The following is a 17,293-nucleotide window of genomic DNA, read 5'->3' on the forward strand; positions in this document are numbered from 1 at the left end:
TTTAGGGGACACATCGCAAAAATGGCAAAATCAGCTCATCAAATCACTTGGGTGCTGAAAAACACTTTAACAAGCAGAGACAAACAGGTTATTGTTCTTCTGTATTGAGCCTTGATAAAATTCCATCTGGACTACTGTGCCCAGATATGGGCCCCAGGGTTTCTTCTCGAAGGGGGAGGAGGTGGAGAGGATCCAGAGACTAGTGACCAAGATAATAGCAGGACTATGGAACGAACCTTATGAGAACAGGTTGAAGATTTGCGGGCTGCAGAAATTGGTTGATAGGCAGAAAAGGGATGATATGATTGAGACATTCAAATTTCTGAAGGGTTTCTATAAGATTAATTCAGAAGATATTTTTGAGAATAGTGCTGGAAGTGGGAGGACTAGGGGCCATCCATGGAAGCTTGGTAAGAGTGTGGTTAACAAGGGTGTTAGAGCTAGGTTTTTTACTTGGAGAGTGGTAAATGAGTGGAATAAGCTGCCAGAGCCTGTTGTGGGTGCCATGACTGTAAATGAGTTCAAGGTGAAGTATGATAGATACTGTGTGAATGTTGAATAGTTGTTCTTGACATGATGTTGGGCCTCCCTCGATGAGTCTAAGTACTCCTTGGAGCTGCCCGTAATAATAATAATAATAACCAAATCCAAAACTCTTGAACCTCTTGTTCCCTCTGTTATATGGTGCCTAAGCCATTTGTCCCTCAAGAATTCTAGAAATTCCATTCCCTTATTGTTACATGCATCTTCTTTTCCCCAATCTATACTGCTGTAGTTAAAATCTCCCATAACAATCATTCTTCTTGCACTTGCCACGCTCAACTGTCTCAACATCTCCAGGTTCACACCCTCTGTGCTCCTTGGTCTGTAGCAACACCGCCACTAAATATCCTGTCTTGCCCACCTCACAACATATGCTTTCAAAATCATTAGTGTCACAGCCTTTCAAAGCCTCCACTCTTAGAGGACATAGGTCATCACTTATCATAAGCAGTACTCCACCACCAAGCTTTCCCTTCCTATCCTGCTGAAAAATGCTGTACCCAGCAACTTCTATTCCTGTTATTATATCCTCTTCTGTCAACCACGTCTCTGTGATCCCAATAATCTTCGGCCAGGCTGATGCTATCAGTGTCACCAATTCCTCCCCCTTATTCCGAATACTCCTAGCATTGGTATAAAGCATAAAAATGCCATTGTTCCTATTCCCAGCATTATTCCCTCTAGACTCCACTGGGCTCAGCGTTACCTGATGTCATCCCCCTTCTCCCAAGAGGACACCCCTGCTACCATCCACACTGACTCATTCAGAACAGCAATCTCTCCAGATGCCTACGTCCTTCCTCATTCAAATGCAAGTGGTCGCTCACATACAATTCCTCTCTGCTCTCAAACACACTCCAAGCATCCGTATATTCGAATCCTCTCTTCTGACACATTCTCGCTATTATGCCATTCAATATCATTGCTCTTCTGCTCAGCTTGACATTATCATACCTAGGCAACACACACACACTATCTTTCCTCTCTGTGTCTGCTTTCGTACAGCCTCAAGCAAGAATCTCATATCTCTCACTGCCCCATTTACACCACCACTCAAGTCATTTGTTCCCACCATCACAATTATCTCATCCACCCTTTCACCTCTCTTAATTGCCATAGCCACACTTTCTATCGTTCCTCCTGGCAAACACTCCTCACGCATCCTATCTTGAACACCATGGATCATCGAGTCCCCATACATTACACCTCTTACCACCATATTCCTCGATTGCTCACACACATCCCTTGCTCTCTCTCTTGTAACAGATTCTCTGTGCTCCTCTACTTACCTGCCTTCCTGACATCACTATCTCTAGTCCCTGTGCTCCCTTGCAATCGTTCTCTCCTGCTGTTTCCATTCTTTCCTCTTCTATCATTCCTATATCTGACACTCATTTCCTCTCTTCCACTTATCCTATTCTCACCTCTTCTATCATTCATACAACTCTCTCTCTCTCTCTCTCATTCCCTCTCTTATACTGCTCCTATTATCTCTTCTTCTGCCATTCTCATAACGCTCTCAATCCCTCTCCTCTACTACTGTTCCTATTCTGTCCTCTTCTCTCATTCCCATAACTCTCTCTCACTTCTCCTCTGATTCGCCTTGCATTTGTCTCTTCCATTTGCTTAATTTCATCTTTCACACTTCTCATCTCATTCCCCAGACATTCCACCTGCTTTTTCAGATCATCTATCTCTCTCTGTAAGTCACCCATTCTTGTTTGCCATTCATCCTCCCAATTGAGACTATCTCCTAAAACTTCAGAATCATTCAACCTTTCCATACTTTTCATTATTATTTTATTCATACTTCTCTCGCCCTCTATCATACCTGTCATCTCTCTCTCTACATGGAGAATCTCCCATCTCTGACTCGACGAGGTCAGTTATGGTCATTTCTAAATCACCAAGTTCTTCCCATTGCCTGCATTTTGCGCATATACATTTCCCCCCCCCCTTCTTTCTCCTGCCATACAATCGCCAGAACGCATACATTCCGCAAGTCCTGCACACTACAAAATCCCGTATGCTATCGCGCAAAATGGAGTCCTTAAATGGGGGGGGGGACTTGGCGATACACCAGTTGTAATTATAACTGCCACCATTATTTAAAATAGTGTCACTAATTAGTGTCAAAAAATAAATGCTAAATAAGTACAAACAATTTCAAAAAATAAACACTAAATAAGTACAAACAATTTCAAAAAATAAACACTAAATAAGTACAAACAATTTCAAACAGAACATTTAAGTACACTGGATATAAATAGATAAATAAAATGAAATGAAATAACTAAATAATGAAAACTTATCATTCGTCTCGTCTTCTACCATTATGCATTCGATTCCGACCCCGTCTTCTCAGTAACCAAAATACACAATATCACGACAACTAACTTCAAAAAACAACCACTGACGGATACTCGTATTCCAGAAAACAACTTAGCACTACAAAAACGTAGAAAAAACGGACTATTCACCAATTAATAAGCATTTTCTTCAGCACAGCTCAAATTCCCCGCCACGTGCTACGGAGACTCTAGCGCCACTTATCTTTTCACTTATCACTTTATATGCATTACATAATTCTTTTTTATCTGCAGTTCCTGTTTGATTTCTCTAACAATCCATTTTCTTTCAAATTACTTTAACTTCTTCATTCGAGGTATAAAATCTGCCACTGCTGTGAACAATTTTTTCCTTAACTATCACCCATGCATTCCACGCACTAATGATCTCTCTCTTCCTTTCATCCATTTGAACTGCTTCAAGCTGGTTTCTAAGTCTGTTATTTATAGTTGTCTTCTTCATAACTGGAGTTATAAAAATATTGTGAGAAATTTAGAGAAAAGGGGAATACTAATACTAATGGTAAATACCTTTTAGATTTCTGTTTAGGGCATTGGATTTCAACATAAAAATGTTAAACAAGAAAGGTCCTACTGTTTGTTATTGTTGATCATAATATCTTTGATAGTCCAAAAGAAATGTACAGACAATTTAAAGTCTAAGATTTGAAGAGCAAAGTGTTTACCAGAATAAAGTGGAATGTTACATTAAAAAGATAAATGTGTATTAGAACTTTCAAAACAATCAGAGTAGAGCATCTCTCAGATCTCAGCTGTGACAAATATACAAAAATTGTTGGGACAATAGCAAAAGAAATATGGCATGGACTTTAAAATGTATTAAACCACTCACCTGTGGTGAGTGGATTTCTGGAGCTCTATTGCCATTTGTTTTAAGGGAATGTGTTTAGGAACTAACATACCATTAACCTGTGTCTGTTTAAGGAATGTCTTATAACAGGGCAAGTTCTTAAGGAGTAAGAGGGTAAGATAGTGCCAATGGCATAAGAGGAGAGGAAGAATGGAGATATCAAACAACAGACCAATTTATATTTTTTCTGTGGCTATTAAGATTTCAGAGAAATTGGTAAGAACTCATATAGAATTGGATGGATGAGAGCAATATCACTCAGGCAGGCCAGCATGGATTTGTTAAGGAGCACTCTTGCTTTAAGTAATCTGGTTGCTTTTACAATAGCGCACAAGGTTAGGGCATGCTGTTATTTATTTTTTTGATTTTGCAAATGCATTTGAAGTGGGCTGAGTTTTTTTATGTATGAAGGTGTGTTGCCAGTATAGTGTGAGAGAGCTTTGGCCAAATGTTTAGCTAGTTTGTATATGGGGGAATCAATGTCATCCACTATTGGACGTAATGGCACGTTTTCCTTGTGAATTTTTGGGAGTCCATAAATACGGGTGGGTATGGAGTTATATGGTTTTAATTTGTTAGTGATTTCCACAGGCCAAAAAGTGACCTTCTTAAGGAGCCTGTGGAGGAGACACTCAAACACACTGACATAATGGTCAGTTTTGATGTCTCCTCCTTATTCACACACTCAGAGAATCCTTAGAGCTAATCCAAGCTAAATTTCCTCCCAATATCACAGCCCTATTTCAGTTCACAATGAACTCAGGCTATTTTGTTTGGCAAGGAAAATTTTACAAACAAATAGAGGGGACAGCCATGGGTTCTCCATTCTCCCCACCCTTGGCCAACTTTTATATGGAGATTTTTGAAGAGAAAGCCTTAAACTCTGCCCCACAAAAACCAACCGTTTGGCTTCGCTATGTAGATGATGTATTTGCTATTTGGCCACATGGCTCCGATGCACTCCTCTCCTTCTTAACACACTTAAACAACCAACACCCCAGAATCAAATTCACCCTGGAAGAGGAAAAAAACAACTGCATTCCTTTCTTAGACACATTAGTCACCCGCCAGCCTGATGGAACCTTGGTTTTCTCAGTATATAGAAAACCCACCCATACAGGCAGATACATTCATCAACAATCCCACCACCCCTCCTCACAAAAATATGGAGTCATTAAGACACTACACAATAGGGCTAAACTTATCTGCTCAAATGACAATGCCCTAACCACAGAACTAAACCACATTCTCAAAACTTTCTCAGCCAATGGCTACCCCCCCCCCCCAAAAAAAATCCAAAAAATATTGAAACCAGTAAACCACAACCCCCCTCCCCCCCTCACAACAAGGATTACTCTAAATCCATCACCATACCCTATATCTGAAGTACCTCGGAAAAAATCACAAAAATCTTAAAAAAACATAACTTAACTTCTTGTTACAGACCATATAAAAAATTGGCATCCCTTATCCGCTCTACTAAAGACCAACCTCCCCCCCCCCCAGACCTACCTGGTGTATACCAGGTCCCTTGCAGCTGTAAGCTGTCCTACTTTGGCCAAACAGGCAGGACAGCAAATATCAGAATCTCAGAACAAAAGGATTACATCTGTTTTCACCAATATAGCCACTCTGGTCTTGCTGACCATGCGCTAGATACGTGCCATAGAATACGGCGGAAGAAAGCCAGGATAATACACCGTAGCAAATACAGATATGAAAGGCTTTTCATAGAATCAGTTTCAGTCCTAAGAAACGATCCAAACCTCAACAAATTTGGCTGCATGAGACTTCCCCAAATTTGGGAAACCTACATCAGAAGACCTTCAGCCCAATTGCTCAAGAATACCAACATTGCCCACTAGAGGGCACAATCAGGACTTTAGGAGAAATAATAGCTTCCTACTTCTTCCTCACTTACTGTTTTGTTGTGCCTGCGTGCACGTGTCTTGTACTTAAGTTCTTGAAAATGGCAACGTGACGTTGCCGAAATATTGAAGTATATTAAAATTTATTTTAATGTATATCCTAGTACATTGTAATTTCCTGAAATAATATAATGAAAATGCATAACCAACGTCTAAGCCTTTCCACGAGAATTAGTAAGGAATTGTTATAGGATTAATGTTGAAGAGGTTTTTCATAAAACAGTGGGAGATCGGGAAGAACAAGCCCTGGAAGTTCTATAAGGAGTGCATGAGATGGGGAGTGAGAAGCAGGTTTTTTGAATGGAGAATGGTGAATGATTGGAATGCCTTGCCTAAGAGCATGGTGTCTGCTTGAATATGTTTAAGGTGCAGAATGATGAGCCGTGTGAATGACAAAACGGACTTCTGAGACGAGTCTGTGACTCCGTAGGGTCATGAAATAATACTAATAATAATAAGACCTTTCATGATGGGTGTGGAGGACTGTTAATACTCCTGCACTCTGTATGAGACTAGTAGCTAATTTACCACCAGTTTTCAAATCCTGTCAACTGTCATTCATATTCTAGATGGAATTTTAAATTTAATTACAAGTACACATTTATTCACCAAGTATCAAACTTATTAACATATGAATTGCCTTACCTCCAGCAATGGAATACCCTGAAGTCTAAGATCTTCAAGTTTTGTAAAGTTGTTCAGTTTATCCACATTAGACCACTCTGCCATAAGGCAATTACTAATATTAACACTCCTCAACTGAGAAAATTCTCTGTTCCATGTTGTAGGTTCTGAAATGGATTCTATGTTGGTATCAGCTAAGATGAGAGACTGAAGGTGTGGAAAGGCCTTTCCAAGTTCAACAACTTCCTTCCAAGTGCAAAGTGGGTTACCACTCATAAAAAGATTCTTGATTGTAGGATAGCGCTTACCAGCCTCTATTTCTACAGCAGTGTATCCATTTAAACTCAAATGCAATTCTTCAATACTGAAAGACAAAAAAAATTACAGACATGTTTTTTGAAAATTTCAACTTGGAAAATTTTTTCCGACTAACTGATTTATTCAAAGAATAATAACATACATCTTCGAAAATAAAATGAATAAATATAACAGAAAATGAATTACAGAGAATTAATTTAATGAATTTAAAGATTACATATTCTACCCAAAACAGTTAGCGATTACCTGGAGCTTATCAAATTCCTTGATAATAACAACTTGTCATATCACACATTTGCTCTGAATAGTAAGAAAAATCTCGAAAAGCTTTGGTATACTCCAAGGGGTAATAGAGTATTTCAACAGAATAAATTACAACAGATCTTCAACACAAAGGCTTCAACCCAATTAAAGTTAGCTGTATGAATAGGGGGAAAATACTCCATATCCCCTAATTATTAGTTGAGATAAGTAAGGTACCAATGACATATATATATCGAAAACACATCAGAGGGCTACACGGTGTGTGGTGTTTTCAGAGAGCTCTCAAAAGCTAAGTATAATTTTGAGTGAAAATTGGAATATTGGTTTAAATCATAATGTAATATTGTCTATTTTTGGTAGCTTGTTGTGTCTGTGTGATTTTGGTGTGAATTCCGTTTTATTTAATTTAGTATTTTAATGATACGTTTCATAGAATAGCACATGGCGCCAATGCGACGTAAGATAATGGTGTCCAAAAATACGACGCCTTTGTTCAAAAACTGTAATGTGAGGGAGTTTGTCCAATGTGATGTGTGTGGTATGTATGCATTCCCGAAGGAGGCTGGAGTTTGGATGGAAACTAATAGTGGTGGGAGAATATGCAGAAAGTGTAAGCAAAGTGAGGAATTGAAATATGCGTCAGGTCATGAGATAGTTATGGTTGAAGAAAGCCAGAATGTGAAAGAAAATAGTGGCTTGATAGGGAATTGCCATGTTGTACAAGATGGCAATGAGAGAGCGGTGATCAAAGAGAAAGTGAAAGGAACTATACAGAGAGAGAAAATGGTTTAAATGATGAAAAAAAATGAGGAATTATTTGTAGGAAGTGAGATCGCTAGATTGCGTGCAGTGATACAAAGTGTGCAGCAGCAGTTAGAGCACCTGCAAAACTCTTTCCAGAGTGCCTCGGCTAACGGAAATAAAAAAGTGTTTGAAAGGAAAAATAAGCGTAAGAGTGGGAGAGTTTTTGAAATGAAGGAAGGAGTGTTGTATGGTGACTCGTTATTAAGAGGAGTGATAGATGGGAGTTTAACTAAATCGAACTTACCGAGTGCGAAATTTAAGGGTGTAAATGAGAGTATTAGAACGCAAAAACAGAGGGTGAAAGAATTGATAGTTGTGCAGATACAAATGAATTGAAATGAGATAAATTTTTTATGAGAGAGGACTTGAAAGTATTGTTAAAGGTAGCGAAAGAAAAGAGTGACAGAGTTAGGATGGTGAGTCTGTTGCCACGGTACGACAGAGAGGAGTTTAGGAGGAGGGTCATAATCGCAAATGACTTTATGCGGAGGTTATGCAGACGTTGTGGTGTGGAATGAGTTTGATAGGCAAAAGGATTTATACAAGATGGATGGCCTGCATTTGAATGGATTTGGTGTGCGGAGAAGTGTTGCTGAATGAAGTGAAAATGGATGTGCAGAACCAGGGAAACTAGAACTACCAAGTGGGGGTGGGGTGGGGGAGTGGATATACAGACAGTGAGATAGTTGAGTGTAAGAATGTATATAATGTACCTGAGCCAGTACTAAGGACAAGAAATCAGAATGGGATAGTTAGAATAACGCATCAAGATAGGGTGGGACAAAGGGACCTCTGCATTTCATGTATACTAATGCCAGGAGTATTAGGAACAAGAAGGAAGAATTTTTGGCCTTGATTGGCTTTTCCTGGCCACAGGTTATTGGCATTAGTGAAACATGGCTGACAGAAGAAGATATAGTTAGTGGGATAGAATGTGTAGGTTATAGTGTGTTTAGGAGAGACAGAGAGAATAAAATGGGGGAGGGAATTATTGATGATAGCTGATGAACTGCAGCCAAGGAGAATTGAAGTTGTATCGCAAGATAGTGAAAAGAGCTCATTTGAGGCTATTTGGTATGAGATTGAGACTGGCAGAACAAAATATATGGTTGGGTGCTGCTATAGACCAGGTGATGGAATAGATGGTGGAGATAGTATGCATAAACAAATTGATGAAATGAGTGGAAGGAGAGTAATTATTATGGGGGATTTCAACTATGGTAACATTGAATGGAAGGAGGGAGGACACGTGAGGAAGAACTGGATTTTATTCAATTATTAACGGATAATTATCTGAGACAACATGTAATTGAAAATACTAGGGGATGTGAGAAGTGCTTGACCTGGTAATAGCATCTGAGAATTTGACTGTAATGAATATGATGTTGCCATCTATTGGTAAGAGTGATCATAAGGTCTTGGCCTGGAAAGTGGTTAAAGGTGTGGAATTTTCGATTAAGACAGGATATGTGGAATTACCGTGCTGGTAAGTATGACAAGCTTAGGAGATTGCTTGGATCAGTGCCATGGCACGTAAAACTGCAAGGGCTGGATGTTGATAGAGCATGGGAAGTGGTCAAGGAGGATTTACAGGAGGTTGTGGCCGATTGTATACCTAGGGTCCAAATAGTAAAATAAGTAGGATTTATATGGATGAATAACACCATTAAGCTTGAGCTGCAAAAAAAAAGAAACAACTGTGGAGGGAATTTAAAGAAAGAGGTGACCTGCAGGCACATGAATGGTATAAAGTGCAGGCCAGAAGGGTAACGAGCTGAGATATCGGGAGAAAATTTAGCTTGGATTAGTTCTAAAGTTTCCTTGAGTGGGACATTTGTGAATAAGGAGGAGACGTCAAAGAGCTGACCATTATGTCAGTATGTGGAGCGTGAGGTTTTTCTATGCTGGCTTTGAAATAGGCTGGTTTTTTTTTTTTTTTTTTTTTTTTTTTTTTTTTTTTTTTATGTGTGAAGATGTGTTGCCAAATGTTTAGCTAATTTGTGTGTGTGTGTGTGTGGGGGGGAATCAATGCCATCCACTATGGGATGTAATGGCACATTTTCTTTATGTATTTTTGGGAGTCCATAAATATGGGGGGGGGGATATAGAGTTAAATGACTTTAATATGTTGGTAACTTCTACAGGCCAAGAAGTTACTTTCTTAAGGAGCCTGTGAAGTTTTCTGATTCGTGAGTTGGTGAGATTGTATTTCATAGGGAGGCAAGTAGCCCGATCTAATAGAAGAGCATTAGGCTTACCTGTGTAGTCCTTTTAGTTAAGTACTACAGTTGCATTTCCCTTATCCACTTTGGTGATAACTGTTTCTTTATTATTTCTCATTTCCTGCAGAGCTTTATATTCCTTGTTGGATATGTAGGTTTATGGTGGTCTTGCTTTAGAGAGGACACAAGCTACATCCAGTCTTACACTGTTGGTGATTTGATTTGGAAGGTGGCGGATTCCGCGTTCGATCTTGATCATAATATCCTCACTAGGTATTTTTCTGGGAGCAATGATGAAGTTGTGGCCACGTGAAAGCACGTTGAGTGTTTCAGGGTGACTGAGAAAGGTTGATTACGGTGTTGGTAGGAAGTTTTGGATTGATGTTATAGTTCTTTTCTAATTTTTTGAATTTTTTCATCTGTCGACCTCTTATTTTTTCAAATTCTTTGTCTGCTGCGGTACACGAGACGTCATGTAAAATTAACCAAAGCTTGTGATTTAAAGTGCCCGAAAGCTCTTCTTCAAAAAAGCACGAATAGCTTTGTTAATATCCGCTAAGAGAAACCGCGTGGCAGCGATTTGTTCCCAAAGTAAAGCATAGCTGGTATGGTTATAGATACAAAGAGCTTTTTGTGAAACAAAACGGTGCTTGAATTTTGCACAATTTGGGATTACCTGATTATCCCAGCAGCGCTTTAGGAAAGTTAGATGATTTAATTGTCTAGATAACTTCAACTTCATTTTACCATATTGGTGGGCCTTCCGTGCGATGGCATCTCTGTGGATGATGGCAATTCTCGTAGATAGGCTTATACGTTGGTTATGCATTTTTGGGCTGAAGGTCCTGATGTAAGGAAGGCATACACTACAGTAATACACCGTAGCAAATACAAATTCGAAAGACTATTTATGGAATCAGCCTCAGCCCTAAGAAACTCTCCAAACCTCAACAAATTTGGTTGTATGAGACTGCCCCAAATTTGGGAGGCTCATCAGCAGACCTTCAGCCCAACGGCCAAGAACACCTACTTAGCCTGCTAGGGAGAAACATCAGGACTTTTAGAAGAACAATAGCTTCATTCTCAGTTACTGCGTTGTAGTGCCTACGTGACATTGCGGAAATATCAGAAATATTTATTAAAGTGTAATTTTATTTATATTCTTATCTATGTTGTCAATTCCTTAAGTGATTTAGTAATACAGGCTACTTCAAGGAGTCTTTAGACTCATCCGTAAACATCATGTCAAGAACTATCCAATATTTGCACAGTATCTATCATACTTTGCTTTGAACTCATTCACAGTCATGGCACCCACAACAAACTCTGATAACCTACTCCATTCATTCACTACTCTCCACTCCAAAATGCTTCCTGCTATCACTGCTCTTTATACTGATGACACAATCATCATAGCCAGATCATTTGGTCTGGAACTAAACACCAAGAAACTCCAAATTGCAGCTGATAAAAGTGGTTAGCCAGCCGTCATATCTCCATCAATCCAGATAAAAGCTCTGCACTACTCTTCACGAGAAGACAAGCAAACCTGACAGAAGCTGTACACATGTTTGGAAAATTTATACCCTGGCAATCCTCTGCCAAATACTTGGCAGAGTGGAGATAATGTGCATCCTTGTCTTACCCCTGATTTTACATCAAACCATCTTCCTGTATTTCCTTCAATTCTAACTGCTGACTAACAACTTAAATATATACTATGTATTACTCTGTATAATGTTCCATTCATTCCATATAATTGTAGTGTTTTGAAAATCTTTTCTCTGGACACCTTGTCACATGCCTTTTCCAGATCTGCAAAACTTAAGTACCGATCCTTGTCATATTCCCACGATTTTTCAACTATTGGTCTTAAAGTGAAAATTTGATCTTAACAAACACTATTTAGCTTGAATCCAGCTTGTTCTTCTCCAAGTTTCTCTTCCACAATCTTTCTCAATCTCTTTTCAAGCATGTTTGCATAAATAGAGATAGATGAGCTCAAAGAACGTCTCAGGAATGAGTTGAGAAGTGGAAAGATGAGATTAGGTGAATTTAAGAAATAAATGCAAGGTGAATTAGAGTAGGAGTGAGAGAGAGAGAGTAATGGGAATGATAGAAGAGGAGAGAATAGAAACAGTAGGAGAGAGAGAAGAAGGAATGAGAAGAATGTGAAGGAGTGTTGGAACCAGGGATAGAGTGAAAGTGTTTGAGGAGGGAGAGTGAGGGATACAGGTGAGCAATCAAGAAACAGAATGGAGACTCGATGATCCGTGGTGTGCAAGATATGATGCCAGAGGAGCGTTTGCCTGGAGGAACGATAGAAAGTGTGGTTATGGCAATTAAGTGGGGATGAAAGGGTGGATTAGATGATTGTGATAGTGGACATGAATGATTTGAGATGCAACGTAAATCGGGTGGCAAAAGATCCGAGATTCATGCTTGAGGTTGTACAAAAGAAAACAGAGAGGAAAGATAGTGTGTGTAGGTGTGATAATGACAAGCTGAGTAGAAGAGCAGTAATAATGAATAGCATAATAGCCAGAATGTCAGAAAAGAGGATTGAAATATGAGGGCATTTGAGGACAGAAAGGAACTGTATGCAAGAGACCGCTTGCATTTGAATGAAGGACGTAGGCATCTGGAGAGATTGCTGTTTTCTGAAAGAGTTTGTGTATCAGTGCAAGGAAACTAGAATTCCCAGAATGGATATTAGCAGGGTGGCCTATTGTGGGAATGGGTGCTTGGGGGAAGGGAGAAGACAGGTAATGATGAGTCCAGTGGATTCTCTGGAGCATAGGTTCACAAGCTTTTTCGGGACACTGCCCACTTTGCAAGACAAATTTTGTAACGTCCCCCATTATAACAGTTTTCTGCGTTTTGTCTGAATAATTATAAATAATAATTAATAAATAAAATAATTACACAAGATATAAACAACAAATCTACAAAACATAACCACAGAAAACAGTATAATATATAAAAGTGGTTTTATATATTTTATATATATTTTGAAATGAAATATAATGAATATATTTGCAACTGTAAACATAACCTATTATACACACATATACACATGCTCTATTTTCTCATTGACACAGAAAACTACATCTATTTCTATCTGACATGGTAAATTTTCAAATGATTAAATAATTGAAATAGAAAATTGATAAAAAAATTGATCATGTAAGATGGGCATAAGATGAATTAAAATGCAATATTTAAATTTTAAATGATTATCTAATCGCAAAATCACAAAAATGATTAATTTTTAAATATATATTATTAATTTCCTTTATAAAGAGCCACCAACCCCTAGACCGTCCCCACATGCTTTTGATCCCACTATAGCCCCCCCCCCTAGAAGGCTTCAGCATCCACTGGGGGGGGGGGCAGTACTGCCCACTTTGGGAACCTATGCTCTAGAGGATAATGATAGGTATAGAAACAGTAACATTTTTATGCTTTATACTAATGCCAGGAATATCCAGAATAAAGGAGATGAATTGGTAGTATAGATAGCATCAGCCTGTCCAAAAATTATTGGGATCTCTGAGACAGGGTTGACGGAAGATGATATAATAACAGAAATAGAAGTAGCAGAGTATAGTATTTTTCAGCAGGATAGGAAGGGAAAAAGTGGTGGTGGAGTACTGCTTATGATAAGTGATGACTTATATCCTCTAAGTAACTAATGGTTTTGAAAGCATATGGTGTGAGATAGAGGTGGGTAAGACAGGATATTTAGTGGGGATGTTCGTACATATCAAGGACAGAGGGGTGAGGAGCAGGAGATGTTTAGGCAGTTGAATTTGGCAAGTGCAAGAAGAATGATTGTTATGGGAGATTTTAACTACAGCAGTATAAATTGGGAAGAGACGCTGTACTGTAGTAATAAGGGAATGGAATTTCTAGAATTCTTGAGGTGACAAATATCTTAGGCAACATGTAATAGAGGGAACAAGAGGTTCAAGAGTTTTGGATTTTGTCACAGCATCAGAAGAGCTGATTATAACTGAGATGACATCTCTTTTTCCCAGCTGGAGAGAGTGACCGTGTAGTTTTGACTTCGAAGATGAATAGACATGCAGGAGTAGCAAAGAGAAGGGAACGTATGTGGAATTATAAGGCAGGTGATTGTAATAGTCTTAGATATCAACTTGGGAAAGTTCCATGGAGGGCAGAATTGGAAGGCAGAGATATCATTAGTGCTTGGGAAATTATGAAGGAATATTTGTTAGCAGCAATAGTAAGCTATGTTCCCACGAGTGAAGAAGAGGACACAATTTGGGGTAAAGTGGATGACAAATAATATCAAACAGAAACTGCATGTGAAAAAGGGATTATAGAAGAGATATAAGGTGAGGGGTGGAGAGCAAATGCATGAAGAATATAAGACTCAAGCCAGGAGAGTGATTAGTGTGGTAAGGAAGGCAAAACTGGAATATAAGAAGAGATTGGCCCTAAGACCAAAGAAAATCCTAGGAAATTTTTTTAGCTATGTGACCAGTAGGAGGAGAAATGATTGTTTATGATTGTGGAAGAATGACATTGTGGGATAAAAATGGGAATAGAGTGATTGATGCAGAGGACATAGTGGAGTTGTTCAATGAAAACTTTGAGTATTTCATCCTGGAGAAGTAGGTTTTAATACTAGAGGGATAGGACAGGTTCGAGGTTTAGAGATGCAAGAGGAGAGTGTGTTCTAAATACTGAGTACTCTGGAAATACTGGATGGTATTTCGCCACAGGTTTTAAGAGAATATGCTAAAGAACTGATAACTCCTTTGACCTGGTTTTTCATTGAAAGTACCTTTCCTTGGGAGAGGTATCCATGGAATGGAAGGATGGTAAGATAGTGCCATTGCATATGGGTGGTAGCAGACTGGAAGTGTCTAATTAAAAGCCAGTTTGTGTTTCATCAGTAGTTGTTAAGATCTTGGAGAAATTAGTGAGGGACCATATACAGCATTGGGGCAGATGAGGGTAATGTTATCTGTGAGAGTCAACATGGATTTGTTAAGCAGCATTCTTGCTTTAGTAATATGATTGCCTTTATAATAAAGTGACAAGAGCAATTGATGAGGGAAAGGCATATATTGCCATTTTTTTGGATATATAAGCTGATATTTAAGTTGTAGCACATGGGTTTATATGTCGGGTTAGTCAACTGAATTCAGGATTGGCTGTCTGATAGTTATCAGAGAGTTGTGCATGGCGGGACAATATCAAGGAGGTAGAAGGTTACAACTGGGGTCCCACAGGGACCAGTACTGGGACTTGTATTGTCTAACCTTTATATCAATGACATTGCCATTGGATTGCAGGGGGATATTCAGTTGTTTGCAGATTATGTGAAGCTGGAAACGGTTATTAATAATAGTGCAGATGTGGCAGCCCTGCAAGAGGATTTGAATAAACTAGATAGATGAGCAAATGAATGGGGGGGGTCTCAGTTTAATGCAGCAAAATGTAAAGTCTTGAAGTTTGGAATACATTGATGGAAGAATACATACTCGGTTGTAGGAGTTGTACTGGAGGAAGTAGGGGAAAAGGGAGATCGCTGGGGGGTGATGATTGATAAAAACCTGAAATTCAGAGAACATACTGCAAAGGTGGTGAAGGTAACCTAGAGGATTGTTGCAATACTGAGAAGGATGCTGACCTGCAGAGATAAAAGAGTTATTGTTCCATTGTATAAGAACCTCATCAGACTACACTTAGACCACTGTTCTCAAATTGGGTCTCCAGGATTTGAAGGGTATAAATTAATTGTGAAAAGGGTACAGAGATAGATAACAAAGAAGGTCTCAGAACCGTACAATGTTAGTTATGAGGATTGGCTGAGGGAATGTAGACTGCAGAGTTTGGTAGATAGAAGGAGAGGTGACATGATTGAGACTTTTAAACTGTTGAGAGGTAGTTACAGGGTTGACACTGGGGAGTTCTTTCGCTTGGTGGAACAACAGGAAGGAGCAATGACTAGGGGACCATCTCTGGAAGTTATGAAAGGAATCTGTGAGCAAGAGGGTGAGAAGTGGTCTCTTTGCATGGAGGATGGTTGAACGGTTGGAATGCATTCATTGCCTGATAAAGTGGTGAGAGCAAGAACGGTAAATGAGTTCAAGTTTGCCCAGAACACTTAATAGAGAATTCCTTTTTTTTTTTTTTTTTTTGTAGATGGCCACTATGAGAGCTCTATAATCACTCCAATCACTGGGAATTCAACCTTCTGACCAAGACCTCTGAATTAAGCAATGTAATAACCACTGCAAAACTTCTATGCCTCTATACTTAAGCATTTTGTCGAATATCATCTACTCCAGCTACCCTTCCACATTTCAAGTTTTTGACAGCTTTTTCTACCTCAGTATCGATATGTACTCCTCTTTGTATTACTCTTGAAAATTTTCTAAAATGTTCTGTCACTGCTTGGTTTGTTTAACAGTCTTTCAAAGTAATTACTTCAGATATCTAGGATATCCTTATCTCCAGTTTTCATGTCACCTTTAATTCCTTTTCTAGTACTCTTTCTTCCATTTCTAAGTTTCTTCAATAGCTTCCAGAACATTTTACCACTTTCCTGATATTTATTTTCTATATTCATACATTTTTCTGTGTATTCTTTTAGGGCATCTGCTGACTTATTTGCTAGGTATGTATTCTTCTTTTCCAGGAATGCTTCTTTAACTTCTTGTGTCTGCCATGGTGTTCTTATTTTTCTATCCTTGCAGACAATAATCTGAATCAATCAATCTCTGCTTCAGAATTTGCCACTGAGATTTCTTGTTTTCAATTTGTTTTGTTTTTTCTTCAATAATGTTTGTATAGTCTAGTCTACAATTTACTTGTATAAACTGCTCAGCTTTAATTCTTTTCAAAACTTTCTTACATAATGTTCTTTTCAATGTGATATTCATTTTTACCCTGCTTAGTACTAAGTAATGGTTATTTCCAATTTCAAATCCTCTGTACACTCCACTCTTGTATCCTGAACGAGCCTTATGATATCACTCTCAATGACATAGTCAATGAGGCTTTTCTTATTCCTTGTGTCTTTTCTCCATGTGAACTTCCGCACATCTTTATGTTGATATCACGATGGAAGTTTAATGGAATATTTACAGCAGGAGGAAAGGATTGAAACTAATTTTAATGCTTCCAATCATTCATCTCAGTCACTGAGACATCTTAAGGGATTACAAATAACTCTTGTAACACACACTCAAATACAACACAATACTAAATGAAACACTTGGGTGACTCTTAAAGTCCTATCTAGGTGGTGTGCCCTCAATGGGCATTCGTAGGTGGCCTAGGATGTAAAGTGGAATCTCTGATAATTAATGTTTCCCAAATTTTGGGAAGCTT

At 38.7% G+C, this 17,293-nt stretch overlaps 1 protein-coding gene across 1 annotated transcript in view; it reads right to left on the reverse strand.

The window, feature by feature from the left end:
- The window catches only part of mlt (tubulin folding cofactor E like protein mlt), a 166,428-nt gene that overhangs the window by 51,032 nt on the left and 98,103 nt on the right, over nucleotides 1-17,293 (reverse strand). The window contains exon 4 of the mRNA XM_090390429.1: nucleotides 6,336-6,678. Coding sequence (XP_090246555.1) covers nucleotides 6,336-6,678 — 343 coding nt within the window. The remainder of the gene's footprint in view (nucleotides 1-6,335; nucleotides 6,679-17,293) is intronic.

The sequence above is a fragment of the Typopeltis vanoorti genome, chromosome 3 (genome assembly GCF_054136105.1).
Source record: "Typopeltis vanoorti isolate ZY-2024b chromosome 3, IOZ_Tvanoo_1.0, whole genome shotgun sequence".
Taxonomy (NCBI): Eukaryota; Metazoa; Arthropoda; class Arachnida; order Uropygi; family Thelyphonidae; genus Typopeltis; species Typopeltis vanoorti.